Source organism: Falco peregrinus, chromosome 7 (assembly GCF_023634155.1).
Source record: "Falco peregrinus isolate bFalPer1 chromosome 7, bFalPer1.pri, whole genome shotgun sequence".
NCBI lineage: Eukaryota > Metazoa > Chordata > Aves > Falconiformes > Falconidae > Falco > Falco peregrinus.
In genome coordinates, this window is record NC_073727.1 from 43930441 (window position 1) to 43944221 (window position 13781).

Sequence of the window (13781 nt, forward strand, 5' to 3'; positions counted from 1 at the left end):
AATGTGAAACCCCTTGAATTGCCATTTTCATTTCTACGGGTGAAATAATATCTTAAGAACTCTATAGCATAAAATCTGAGCGCCTTGGAGCACAGATAATCTCTGCAACATTTGACAAGAGGAGGATTTTTCCTACTGAGAACTGTCTACTCCTGCTTGCAATTCTTGTCAGTCCAGAAGGCGGCTCTGGCAGCTGTCTGAAAATTTTGCCATAACCTACTGATGAAAAGAAACTCAATGGGCAGATATGAAATGGAAATCAAAATATTAAGGGAGAATGGAGGAATCCCAGCCCAAGTAAGTTCCAAAATTTACCTCAGGAAGAGAGAAAGACCCAATGGCAAGCAGGATAATGCATCAGGAGTGAATAAAACATGTTCTTTCTCTTACCTCCTTCTCTGTTCCACTTTGATCTGCAACCAGTTGGTCAAACACGGTGCCGTAATCTTCATATATCTTCTGCATCTCATTGATGTGACTTGCTACTTTTTCCATTGCCTTCAGCGCTTCTATAAGGTTTAAAAATTTCATAGACAGCTATGTAATTCAATTGCAAATTGTATTTTCTAAACATGACATTTTTTTATTGAATTCCACTTGAGGCAGGCAAAATGCTGCAGTGTTCCCAAGCTTTGGTGGAGAATTCTAGCCTTTTATCAGCGCTTTTTCACAGCAACAGTAAAGGGAATGCTTCCTGATCTGAGTAAGTGAAAAATGCTTGTGTGGTGTCTTAAGTGCCTGAAAAGGCTGCAATAAACATTCCAGTGATAAGCCTCCAGATGTAAATAATATTTACAGCAACGTGATAGTAATCATGGTTAAGTTTTGAATCTTGCATGTATAGGGCCACTACAATCTCTAGAGTAATCTACACCCATCTTAGCATAAGTCATCTGATGAGCTTTAAGAGAAACAAACTGCGCTTGGCTCCCACAGAATGGACAAAGAAATACAGTGCTAGGTTGTACAAGTTCCTCATGGATTGTATCCACGAAATTAAGCGTTGGTGGCCAGGTTTTGTTTAAATTTTGTTTTCCAAGCAAGAATGACATTAGTTTTCATCAGACTTCTGTGTTAATTCAGAAAGGAGTTGGACAAGGGTCCTTCATTTCTCTAGTCCTGCCAGCTCTTAATGGTGCAGCCTTTTAGCAGTCTGGCACCCATCCTGACCTGCAAGTAAGTCACCCCCGGCTTGGCTGTAAGGGCGAGGGAACAGTATTAGAAGCTCCCTTTGAAGTCAGCTACAGCCTCAGGATTTTTTGCTGACAACGTATTTTGCTGGAGTCTATTTTGTTAAAATGACAATCAATGCATAAAATACATCTCTAGACTTTCATCTACCAAGTGCTGACAGACCTGAACTGGAATTCGCCAGGGTGAAGCCCCAAGCACCTGAGCCCAGAAAAGCAATCAATTCTAAGTCTTTCTGCATGGGCAGACTGCAAAGCTTTGACACATCTATTCTACGCAAGCAGAAGTCACAGCCAAAGCTCAAACAATTTCCTTTTGTGGTGCTCTTAAATTTCCAACACATTTCAGGAACTGAGTAATAACCACAAGATGGAGCTTTGGTCAGTGTTTCCCAAGTGGGGGGAAAAAAAGCAACACTATGACCTGACATGCTCCTGTGCAAGAATTGAGGAGAAAGACCCTAGTCCTATTTGTCATGGCAAATCCTGGGCATACCTACTTCTCAAAGGCACTTGGACATACCAAGTAGGACTTGTTGCTAACAAGCACGAAAAAGCTACTTAATGTTTTTAAGGAGAGGAAGGGAATTCTTTCTAGGTTTTGACAAGTTCTGTGCTATCTGCCAGCATGGCCACCTGCATCTTCAGAAAGAGCCGGAAATAAAACTTAACTCATATTCATTCCTATAGAAGAAAAAAAGAAGTTACCTGTCAAATGGTAGTGCTCCTCACTCTCGTTGTCTGTCAGAGACACCAGCTCTTTTAAAAGCAAAGGATATTTCAGCACTCTTTGAACAGGCTTTATGAGATATGACTCCAGTGTAGAAGAGTGTTGCTTTGTGGGATTTCGAGCATTCAGAAAGGCTTTAAAGGCACTATCTGTTTTGGCTAGAGGTAAATAAAAGAGTTGGTTAGATGAACATGGAAGTCATGATCGTGAAGCTACAATAATCTGAAAGCACAGAATTGCAACTCGTAACCAGCACCAAAAGTCTCACCCTTTTCAATAGATGGTTTACCAAGTAGTTTGCACTATTCATGTCATAATCATTTCCTGCATTAAATAACATACATAAGGGCTACGAGGTCACTTACACCAAGGTGAGATTATTCCTCAATGTAATTCTTCCACTGCACTGCAGTGGATGGCAGAAGTAATTCCTAACTCATTCTACCATTTGTTGCTGGTTTTTGGAGCATGAGCTGGATCTGCAGACAGCATGAATTTGTGAAAGATGTTTCTGTAACTATTCAGGCTACTGCCTGGATGTTACAAAAGTAATCTTATCCCTTCCTTTCTATACTAGACTTCAGCAGAACCCCAGATCTCAGCTATTCCTATTGAAAGATACCCAATTAGTCTTTGCTTTGTACCAACGTTCTCTGCAAGTCAACAGGATTTGCTACAGCAGTTCACTGCAGTTGAAATTCATGCAAATTAATTACAATAATGAAGACATTAAATTACCTCTCTCAAGAACTTTCTGAACTTTGATGTGGTTCGCGCAGAAGCCACTGTACAGTTTAAAGTGGTCAGCATAATACAGAAAGGACCCTCCAAGGGAAAACAGCAATTTCTGAAATCAACACAATCAAAATATTAATTCATAATAGAATCCTAATTCAATTTTCAGGCACACAACACACAGACTTAACGGTGTGATTATCTAATATCTTTCTATACATTTCATATATATATATGCAAAACAATATATTACATGAATATACTGCTGGTAGTAACTCCATGATGTTTTTGTATTTCTCTGAGTGCAAAGTTCAGCCTATTTAGGCAAAGCCTGCAACTTTCTCCTCTCTCCCTGAGCAGGTAACACCACAGCAGATATTCTGCCTTACTGTGTCTTTCAGGCAGCACAGGAACAGGAACAAAAATCAACAGACATGTAACAGGGTATGTCGTGCTGGGAAAATACACGAGCAATAGGGAGCAAGGCATAAAAGTGCCAAAGCCAGAAGGGACAGTGTAAAACAAACACAAAGGATGGCTTTCCAGCTGTTTTCCTTCTTTCAGGCACATGGTAAATAAAGGACACCTCTGATGTTCTTGGTTGAAGGGGAAGTTGGGAAAATGTGGGAGGGACTGAATCATAAGGAACGTGTTTTTAGAAAAATGCTTCCCAAAGCAAAGATAAGGAGGAGTAGCGAGGGAGGAGGAGAGGGAGGGGGAGGGGGAGAAGGAGGAGGGAGAGGAGGAAAGCAGCCCTCTCCCCTCTTTTTAATCAATGCTTACTCCACAAAAGGAAAGAAGTGTCCGGGAGACCTGCCAGCAGTCTTACCCGGTCCTGAGCCAGTGACTCCATCGCCAGGGACCCAACTGCCCCCAGTTAGAGCAGATACTGGGTGGTGCCACCGTGACACAGCCTACAGCCATCTACATTTCGCAGGCCCTCTTCTCGGACCTCACAACATGAGAAACTCATGCCGCGTTTAACAGGAAAAGCTCCCAGTCTGTGGAGGGTGAACTGGGCACAGCGGGGAGCACAGGGCAGGGCAGAATTCAGTACAGCAACAAGAACTTTCTACGCTACAAGGGAGTTCTGCACCATAAGCGTAGCTAGTTGATAGTACACTCAAAAAGTCTACTCTGCACCTTCCATGTTGCATCTTCTGCCGTGGGAAAGCAGAAGATAAACCCATGAAAAATAGCACTTATCTTTCACTGTGGAGTAGATGTCAAGTAATCCAAAGCAAAGCTTCAAACATAAAAGCAACCATATGAAACCTGGAGTTCTTAAAGGCAGATTTTCACAAACATTTGCAGGCACAGAACAAAGTATTAAATGACTAAATATTCACCCGGAACTGGGATGGCGTTTCCAGTGTGTTAAAATCTGAGGAAGATGATATTCCATCTTCAAGTGTCTCCAAAAACACCTTCTGGAAATCCAGCATTTCTGGCAGACTGCCGAACAAGGACTCCATCTGTGAAAACATCAGGTTATGAAACACAGCTCTCCATGCACCTAACAGCGGTCTTGTGAAAACAGGCCACTAAGGAGATGTGACACACAAAGAGGCTGTAAAGGCCAATAATGTCTTTGTTAATACTTTTCAAACACATTTTATAAAAAAATCCTTACAAAAAAGCAAAGATCTCTTGGCAGTTAAGTCAGAAGAACAATTACCTTTTAAAAAAAAGAAGTGATGCACGCACTAGACAGAAAGGCACTGGTGTAATTCCTATTATTATCGTTGTTGTTTGCTTTTTTTTCCATGCTCTCAGCAACGAAAACCAAACCCCAAGTGCCAAGGTCTTAACCCGTAAAAGAATGAAAATCGCATCTTTCAGTTATTCCCTCACCTCATCCTGGGTAAGGAAGGTTTCATTTTGAAGGGGCTCCAAGTACAGCTCAAAGAGGCAGCTCAAGTCCTGCAAGAAAGAGAAATTGTTCACTTTTTATGTAACTGTTTGAAATTGTTCTTTTATGCAGCAGCTGTGGGATAGGGGTAATTTTTGGGAATGAACTAGAGAAACAATTCCTTTTCTGTAACAAAATCACCTGCGTGTTGTTAGCACTGAAGTGATTGCTAAATTAGATGAAAGCTGCTTTCAGTGTAATGTTTTAGTTTCATCCTTAAGTCTTTAGAGCTTGATTATAACAAATTGTATTTTAGCATAGCATGAGGAGCAAATGTTACAGATGATGGCTTTCTAAAGAGTCCATGCATACAAACAGCGTCAAGTGTTTCAATCATATATGTCAGAACAACCATATAAATAGCCACTCATTTAAACATCAGTAGTGATATTCAGAAGGACACATAACATTTTAAAATTCTGTTGTTAAAGTGTTCAGTTACGCTGTCAGGGGAGATGTGATCAAGGGCTTGTTCAGTCCCTTCTTCAAAGAATTGGTGCCACTTTTGAAGAGTCACTGTCCCACACTAAAGCATGGTGGCAGGGCTGGGGCCCGCTGCAGAGCCCTCCGACCCCAAGCAGAGAAATGTCAGAAATCCTTATGGAGAAGGAATAACAAGCATCTCCCCGAGAACGCCGTAACAAGTATGTGCAACCTGCCAGGATTTTACCTGGTGTAAAATCTCACACGTGTCGGTGACCTCCATGGTCACGCCTTTGTTCAAGCGATTCCTCTGTAAGAAACATCATCTGGACATACATGGGGGTCTGTGTTCTGTAAAGCTCCCTCAAGCTTTACAGCATATGGCTGTATTAGTGTATTGTGGATGTATGAACAAGAACAGACTGAAAGCATTTTCTCTTCTTTTCCATATACATTATTGCAGCAAGTACCAATATCTGTAAGTATGTGTTTTGAGATCCAGTAAATTCCTCCTTGCTGAAGGTCAATGAAATCCATGTTTTTATGTTTCTTTTGGCATCCAGTCACATGAATTTGGGGTTTAGAAAAGAAAAGACATACATCTAACAAACTATGGCTTTATCAGTCAGAGGAGAAATAACCAACTGGAGTTGTGCCTTTTGGCTTTGCTGATTCAAAAATGATTATGCACTACTTTCCACAATTAAACTTTTTTTCTAATTTGTAGTAGATTCTATTCTGTTCTTCTACCAGATTTATTTTCATCTTGAAAAACAGGGAAATACCCCCAGGGAAACCCCTATGATAACATATTGCAGGTATCTACTTCCCACAAATTACCACTCCCCAATATAAATACAAATCGACTAGAACTAAAGCTACTAGGTCAAATCCTACAGCCTCTATGACAGGGGCAAGCCTGTTGAAAACAATGGGAACAATTATACAAGCAAACTTTGTAGGTTATGGCCTTTGTAGAAGGCTCATTATATAAAGGTAAGCATGAAATATGTTAAGACCATCCACAAATGATGGTCAGCTTCAAAAGCAAGGCTGTCGCTAGCCAGATTTTATTATTTTTACCTTGACATAAGATTTCTCAGTGTCCATAAGTTCTTGGATGACCTTCCTCAATCTATCGGCATCAGAAAGGTGGCGAGCCAGTGGCCGTGGAGGTGGATCCTGGTTGTCCTTCTGTCCTTCCATATTGCTTGCTTGGACTTCTTGGAAGTTACGGCACAATGCACTGATCTGTTCCGCACTCTGTTAAATGAGAAGAAAGAGACAAGTGCCAACGTTTTAGAATACAAGCTGTACTACAATTATTTTTAAATTCCTCAAGTTTTGCTCTTGTTCCAGATTCGGGGGCCAGAGCATGCCATTGATTTTTGTCAAATATGTATCCTGATAGCTTTGAACAGCTTGAATTTATAGCACATCGAGATCACAGCAGTAAAATGAAATTAAAATTTTATAGTGATTTTCCAGTGCAAATTATCGTTAGTCTTCGGATACAAGCTCGTAGGACGCAAAAGTTGAGATCGCACTCAGACATCTCATGTACTTTGATTCTTATGGCGCTAACATCACACTGTTTTCCATCTCTCTTATTTTGCAACTGCATCAAAACAGAATGAAATAGTAGATAAAGATCTTTTAAGCATCCAGAATAATTGTTTTATTTGTCATCTGCTACCTATACTGTGTTGTGGGTTTTTTTTTTCAAACAATGGGACATGGAGCTGAAGGTTCAGACTCCAGTGTCCTGGGCTGTCGAAATATGTTTAGATTACTTTCCTCTAAGAAAACAACATACCAAGATTTTTTTATTTCAAAACCGGTGAATGGGAACTTAAATCTTTGAGATTCTTTAGAAGAATGATAAAGATGAAAAAAATACCAGAAAATTTTCAAGCAAGGTAGCAATTAGAGATGGAACATCAACAGTTAACGTTATAAGGCAAAGATGCAAGAGAAAGATTTTTCTGACACTATGAAATGGTTGCGTAGTTTGCTCTTGCGTGACCACCACTAATATCTGAGAGCAAAAGTTGCAGGCAATAATCTTTAATGCCTAATTTGAAAATTATTCCACTGTTCTCTTCCTTAATGACCTTTTACTGAAAGCCAGAATATCACTACCATTCCCCAATTCTACCTTAGCACCACCTCTTTATACTGCATGAAACAATTTTTCTTCAGTGCTTCTCTCTTTCAGACACTCTTCAAGATACTGGACAGTTGCATATGCTGTGCCATGTATTATCTGCTGTTTAGCAAATGTGTTCAAATGAGGACTATGACTGCTGCCTTATTTCAAGTGAAAGTCTTGCTTCAGTGAAGAAATCAGGACATGAGTGCATTTCAGAACTGTCTTAATCTGTACCAATTTATTCCACACACTGTTTCAAGTAGTCCTTTTTGGGTGTCCTGATCCACCACTGATTATCTGTAGCTAAGTTCACCAACATACCAGGCCATCAAATGAGCAAGTGCAGAAGTTATTCTGAAGCTGACCTGAGCTATACAAAGCCTTCTGTGAGGTGGAGGCTAAATGCCACTAGCAATATAAAATCTCAGCCACTCGTGTGACAAAACACAGGTACATCCTTTACACCTGGAAATAAATGTTAAAATGTCAAATATTTGCCCTGTAGTCTGTATTACTCTGAAGCTTCCCTGTCCCCTGTTTTGAGCAATGCCACCACTCTAAAAAAAAATACTTTCCTCACTAATACGTGCAACGATCTTCACAATCCTGTATAATGACAGCTTGCAGGACTATGAAATGTAGATGTATTTTGTATTTACAACATTTATTAGGACACAGCTGCACAAGGATGGAATACATTTAAAAATCACAGTCACTCTGTGCCTTTAAAATTAATCAGCAATTTGAAAATAATGACAACTTAATTTAGGAAATGTGTGTATTAAAAGTTAAAGCAACTTCTAAGTAGCTGAATGCCAAAGTACTCTTGCTTACTTTGTTTCTGATGTCAGAAGGTTTTGTATTTGTATCAGAATGACTCAGATTTTATGCTCTCTGCAGCTCAAGGTGTGTGTGGGCAGCTTGATTTACATCAACCTGATACCTGACAAAGGACACTGGATCAAGGATATGAGACAGCCTATTGAAAGCGAGTCATAAACATCATCATGAGGTGCAGTTTTGCAAGGAGGAGTTAGAAGTCCTCTATTCATCCTTCATGACCTTCACATATGGGGCAGACAGACACTGGAGAACATGCTATGTTCTCCATCCCCTTCAGCTTTGGGGAGAGAATTGCATCTGCCATCAAGAACCACTGAATAAGAAAGCATATAGAAATATATTACACTCCTCAACATAAATACTATCTGACCACCTAAGCAACGTAATTTTGGTGTCAGAAATTGTTCTGCATAACTGGCCTAAGCCCAAGGCATGGGATTACCTCTCAGCCACAATGCCAACAAGTAGTGATTTTTACAAACTTTAGTATGTTCCTGAACACATAAGCACTTTGTCTTTGAAAGTACTGGCATTAAAAATACCGCCCTTGTCCTGCAGTGCTGCTCTCTGTCCTTCCTTTTACGGGAGGCTTCCAGACTGCAAAATCCAGACCTCAGTCCCATTCTCTGTACCCACTGTGGTATTTACGTTCGGGTCAAAGCAAGAATGAAACGCTCCTTATTGGACAGAAGTATTTCACATTCACTCCAACACACTGCACAAACCATAGTGGATGCAGGCACCCATTTTGCCACTGAAATCACAATGTCTCGGCCAAGAGCCCAGTATCTATGAGAAACGTCATAGTAACAAATAAGTAGAGAGGAGTAAAAAATATTCTTGCTTCACATTTCTTCCCCAAACTCCCTTACCACCCAGGTCAGGATCTCCACCTGTTTTCCACACTGCTCTGGATGCCACTTTCTGCCTCCCACGCTGAACAATGTCCTGCTCTTTGTTATTTTTGCTGTTTAAAACAGATCTTTTCTAGAAAGGCTCTAGTGACAACCCCTAAGACCATCTCTTTTATATCTTTTATGTGGGGGCAGGAGAGCCCCAGCCTCTGCCGTTACTGACTGCAGCTGGGATTTCAAAGCCACACGGGCATTCTGGATGTCAAAGCAGTTTGGCAGTCCACCGCCCTTAAGCCAAGAAGCTTCAAGAGAAGCCCCAAGTTGATACTACGTACACCCACCGTAATTTTGAATTAAGGTGGGAATTAACCCTGAATTTGCTATTACAATGACACTGCCAATGGCTAACACAGGCAGATTTGACTCTCAGACACATCTGGTCAACTCCTCAAATACACAGCTGCTTTTATTTGCACACGGCCAAGACTGTCTGTAATGAGTAAATGGTAAAAAAGTTATTTATGCCAACCTTTATATGGTGCAGGCCATCAGAATGAAAATATTTAAATTGGTGAAGAGAAAAGCCCCGAGGACTGACTGTGGACAAGGCTGCAGGGCAGCTGGGTGCAGAGAAAAGCTGCGGAGAGCACACACTGGAAGCAACAAACTTTCTCCAAAAGTCATCACTTGAACTTCTGTATGCCACTTTCCACTTTCAGCAACATGTACAGATCAAACACAGCTTCATCTTACCTTTGGCACTGAACAGTGGACAGAAAAAGCTAAAATTCCCAAAGTTTAGACTAACAGTGCCAGAGCTGGGAAAGACAACTGCAGTTTATGTAGGGTTTATAGAAAAAAACAAATACTTGCATTCCAGGGAGAATGAAGTTCAGCAGCACTGTACTGTTTCACTGGCCATTTTCACAGATCTTCCAACAAAGCTGTACAAACCATTGCACAGACCTAGCAGTTAGGGAAGCAGCCTCCTGCCCCATACTGTTTTGGTCTCTAAGAAGACAGAAGGATGTGTAGAAGCAGCCTCAAGAAACCTTTTTTCATCCCTGCAGGTTTGTGACTCATACTTAGGTCCCACATCCTTTTACCGGGAGTATTCCCTGTGCATGTGGATTGCTCACAGTATCCTTAGAAGGGAAAGTTCTACTCCACATAATTGTCAGTTTGACCCATAGCAGTCAACCACCATAGTGGTGCTCAGCTTATCAGATGGAGGTGAAGCACAACCCATTTTCAAGAACAGTCCTGAAATGAAGTATTAGAGATTATTCCTCTAAAATGAACAAAAGGATGCTCTTACATAGAGCCTCTGACAGATTTTCTTTGCTCCCTGCAGACAAGCACATCATCATTTGAGGCTGTGCTATCCCCACCAGAGTTAAAAATGTCCATAAAATTCATTGGTGAGACAGCAGAAGACATTAATCAGCAGTGGTTAAGCACTAGTACAATAATTTCATGGCTACCTTGTGAATTTCTACTGAATGATACTGACTGAGCATAAATGCTGCACAAGGTCAATTAGTGTTATGGTATCTCTGCTCATTGCTATTTATTTTACCCTCATTTATACACCTCATGTACTTCATCAGTCAGTTGGGGTTTGTTTGAAATACTGATAGCATGGAATATTTTGAGTAGGCTTAGAAAAATCTACAGCCTAAGAAAGACTGCTTGGGGGGCTTAAAACCATGCATGTCCTCTGATGAGTTTTGAGATTTCTGTATCCTTGTGCAGGACACTGACTACACTATGGGGTGATCACAAATCCCTTGAATTCCTTATTCAAAGAGGAAGCACGCTCAGAAAACATCCTGCACAAACAAACTGATCTTGTACCCTCTAAAAATGAACAACTAACAGCTCAGCTCTGCATGATGTATGTATTACCAGGAAGACTGAATGTCAGTCAGCAGATGAAATACAATTACATGTGATTTTATGAAATTAACAAATGGTCAGAGACCTCTTTATATCCCTTACTCTGGGAAAAAAAAAGAAAGCTTCTGGAGATGCCCGTGACTTTGTATTAGGAGATGAATCTCTCCAGGACAAAGGCAGGCAGCCCTAACAGCCATCATTTTATTGTGAGTCCATCACTCTACAGACAACTCTGTCATCCTCAGACTGGGAAGTACTTAGTAACCAAGCAGTGTACAAGGCTAGAAAGTTACAGGCCTTAGCTTCCCTAAAGATCACTGAAAAAATTCACCTTATGTTACACACCAACATAGTACCTGAACTCCTCTGAATTGTTTATTAAGACTGAAAAATGTCAACAGTTTTACTGAAAAATGCTTTATGGGATTTTCACCATAGGTTTCTGGGCAAGACTGCCACTCAGCTCCGGGCAACAGAAGCAAAAACAAAGTAGTAGCTTCAGTCATCACTTATCTTCTGGTCCTTCTCCTTTTTGACCCAACTTCAAAGCCACTCAGAACATGTTCCTGACTGACACTGCTGAAGTTTCAGGTGTCTGTTTTGTTTCACTGTCTCTCTTGCGAGTATTTTAGTTAAAGTGTTTAAAACATTGCTAAAGGAAAGGTATTCTTTTAAAATCCTCACTCAAATCCTTTGTAGCAGTAAGACAGGCATAGTTATAGGGATGCTTTAAGGAGAGAGAAGCAACCCCTCTACATCGTATTATGAAAAGCTGCCCTACCAAACACTACCTGCCAGACCATGGGAGAGGAATTCATGATGAACTTTGAGTTAGAGTGAATGATGCCTTTGAGTTAGAATTTCCCAATTTCAGGGAGATTTCCGTTAGCAAAGTCAGCCTGTTCCACTAACACAAGCAAGCGTCACCAACCTCATTCAGAAATCACACATACAGCAAGAAGAGGGGCAGATGACCTAGTAACTCTTTGCTGACAGCACAGATCAAGGCCTGAAAGAAGGCTGAACATACAGCTGTGTGAAACAGCTCAGACACAACCTGCCTGATGTGGTGCCCAAGCTGCTAATGTGAATTGCACAGTGGTAAATCTTCCCTCTCGCTTGCCACGCAGAGAGAGATGCCCTTCTTTCTCCTTGGGTATAGAGGATGAACCATAGGTACTTGGGGTACTTGACTGCAATGATAGTTATAAACCAAGTCACACAGCAGGACCTGGGCCCAAGAGCCTGCATCGACCAGATCCCAAGGACCAGCAGCTCCCACTGAGCTCATAGATGCTGTGCTCAGCTTCTCTAAAATCAGTCTTCAAAGTCATCTGACCCAACACATGCCAAAGTCAAAGGCAAAACAGAAGTCATCTCCATTGCAGAATATTAAATCCTGACCACACAAAATGTAAAGATGAGAGCGTCAGGAAAACAAAGAGAGAAGAACCCTGACAGCCCAGGTCACCACAATGAGACTCTGGTCAGGTAATATTAAAGGCCACAATGCAAATTCTCCCGAACCCTCATCTTGGGAAAAAGTGGCATTTCCTTTACCACGTCCTTATCCTGATATTGTCAATTTTTAATGCAGAAGGTTCACGTATTTTTCTACCACCTGTGTAACATACATATAGTCTTCTTGTATTGCCCCAGCAGTACCTTGTCTGTAGCTCTCATTGCCCCCACCCCCGCACTGTTTCCACAATCCTCAATTATTTGTGAAAAACCAGAGAAATAGTTAAAATTTTCATGCGGCAGTTACATCCAAATTTCTCCGAAGAATCTTGTTAAAATCATCCCACTTCTTGTCAAAATCTGGATCATGACTTAGTCCTTTCTCTGACAGACGCAAGAAACTATTTGCTTGAGCCTGGCAGCAAACAGTGCGGACAACCAACCCACCCTTCCCTCCCCCAGGCTTCAAAAAGCCCAAACCTTTCCCCAAGCAGAGTACTGGTACAAACTCACTCACTGACTACATGTTACCAGAATCCATTACTTGATTATTAACGCTGGGACACTCGCTATTTATCAAGCACAGGCAGCCTGGCAGGCTCTGGCAGCCCCGTTACCCACCTTAGCCCAATTAAGCAGCACCCCCCAAGCTTAACCCACGCTGCTGCAGAACTCACCACAGAGAACATCCTGTGCAGGGAGCCGCACGCCGCTGCTGCCTGCTGCTGGGTCTTGCGAGCCAACGCTAAACTCTTCGCTCTGGTTTTACTCCTCCTGAAGGCGGGCATTGTGGCTTGTGAATACAAACTTTGCCAAAGGAAAAGGCCCCTCGGAAGGAAGCCACGGACGCTGCGATCCCCCACGAACACACCTTCTCTCTCAGCTCAGCCACACGTTTCTCTTCAGTGCCAATTAACGAAAATCAGAGACGCTGTCAATGTCCCAGTGTAACAGGGCTAAGCAGCGTATGAGAGCACAAACAGACCTGCTATGCCTCCCTTTATTACTACAAATACAGGGAAAACATGCCAGATTAGGCTTTTTTTATAAATAGCTTGATGTAGTGAATGCAGGACAAAATGCAGTTACAGCAAGGGAAGGCGGATTTTATCTCCCTGGAAATGTACCTGCCTCTGTGCCTGTGAAATTTACTGCATAAACAAAACATCAGGTGCTTTGAAAAAATTAGCCAAATACCTAAAAATATCCAGAGGGTGCTGACTGCCCTGAAGGTCAGCATGAATTATCAATGGTACTGATGTTCTCTGTCAAGGGTATATGCTGCTAAATGGTGTGGCATACAAATGCTTTTACAATGATAAAATGAAAAACAAATAGGCAGCTCTGTGGATTATTTCTTTACGTAATTGTGCTTGTCCTTTGTTTGAACTTTTTAGTTGTAATTACATCAATAAAAAGAATTTAAACTGTGCTCAGTAATAAATTCAGGCTTGAAAGTAAAAGCCCCCATGTTGATATATTTACACAAAACCAATCGGGTCTACAGATAGATTATTCTAAGAACAATGCAACTTTAAACGTTGTGGGACATGACACCACTGAGCTGAAGAGTTACAAGACT

The 13781-nt window shown here is 41.3% G+C and overlaps 1 protein-coding gene across 7 annotated transcripts in view; it reads right to left on the reverse strand.

The window, feature by feature from the left end:
* Nucleotides 1–13781, reverse strand: part of TIAM2 (TIAM Rac1 associated GEF 2) — a 90995-nt gene that overhangs the window by 7291 nt on the left and 69923 nt on the right. For all 7 annotated transcript variants that reach the window (XM_055810283.1, XM_055810284.1, XM_055810281.1 and 4 more), the window contains 6 exons: nt 6074–6253; nt 4510–4578; nt 4005–4130; nt 2659–2767; nt 1899–2078; nt 391–509 (listed from right to left, as the gene is read on the reverse strand). In XM_055810283.1, the coding sequence (XP_055666258.1) occupies nt 391–509; nt 1899–2078; nt 2659–2767; nt 4005–4130; nt 4510–4578; nt 6074–6253 (783 nt within the window). The remainder of the gene's footprint in view (nt 1–390; nt 510–1898; nt 2079–2658; nt 2768–4004; nt 4131–4509; nt 4579–6073; nt 6254–13781) is intronic.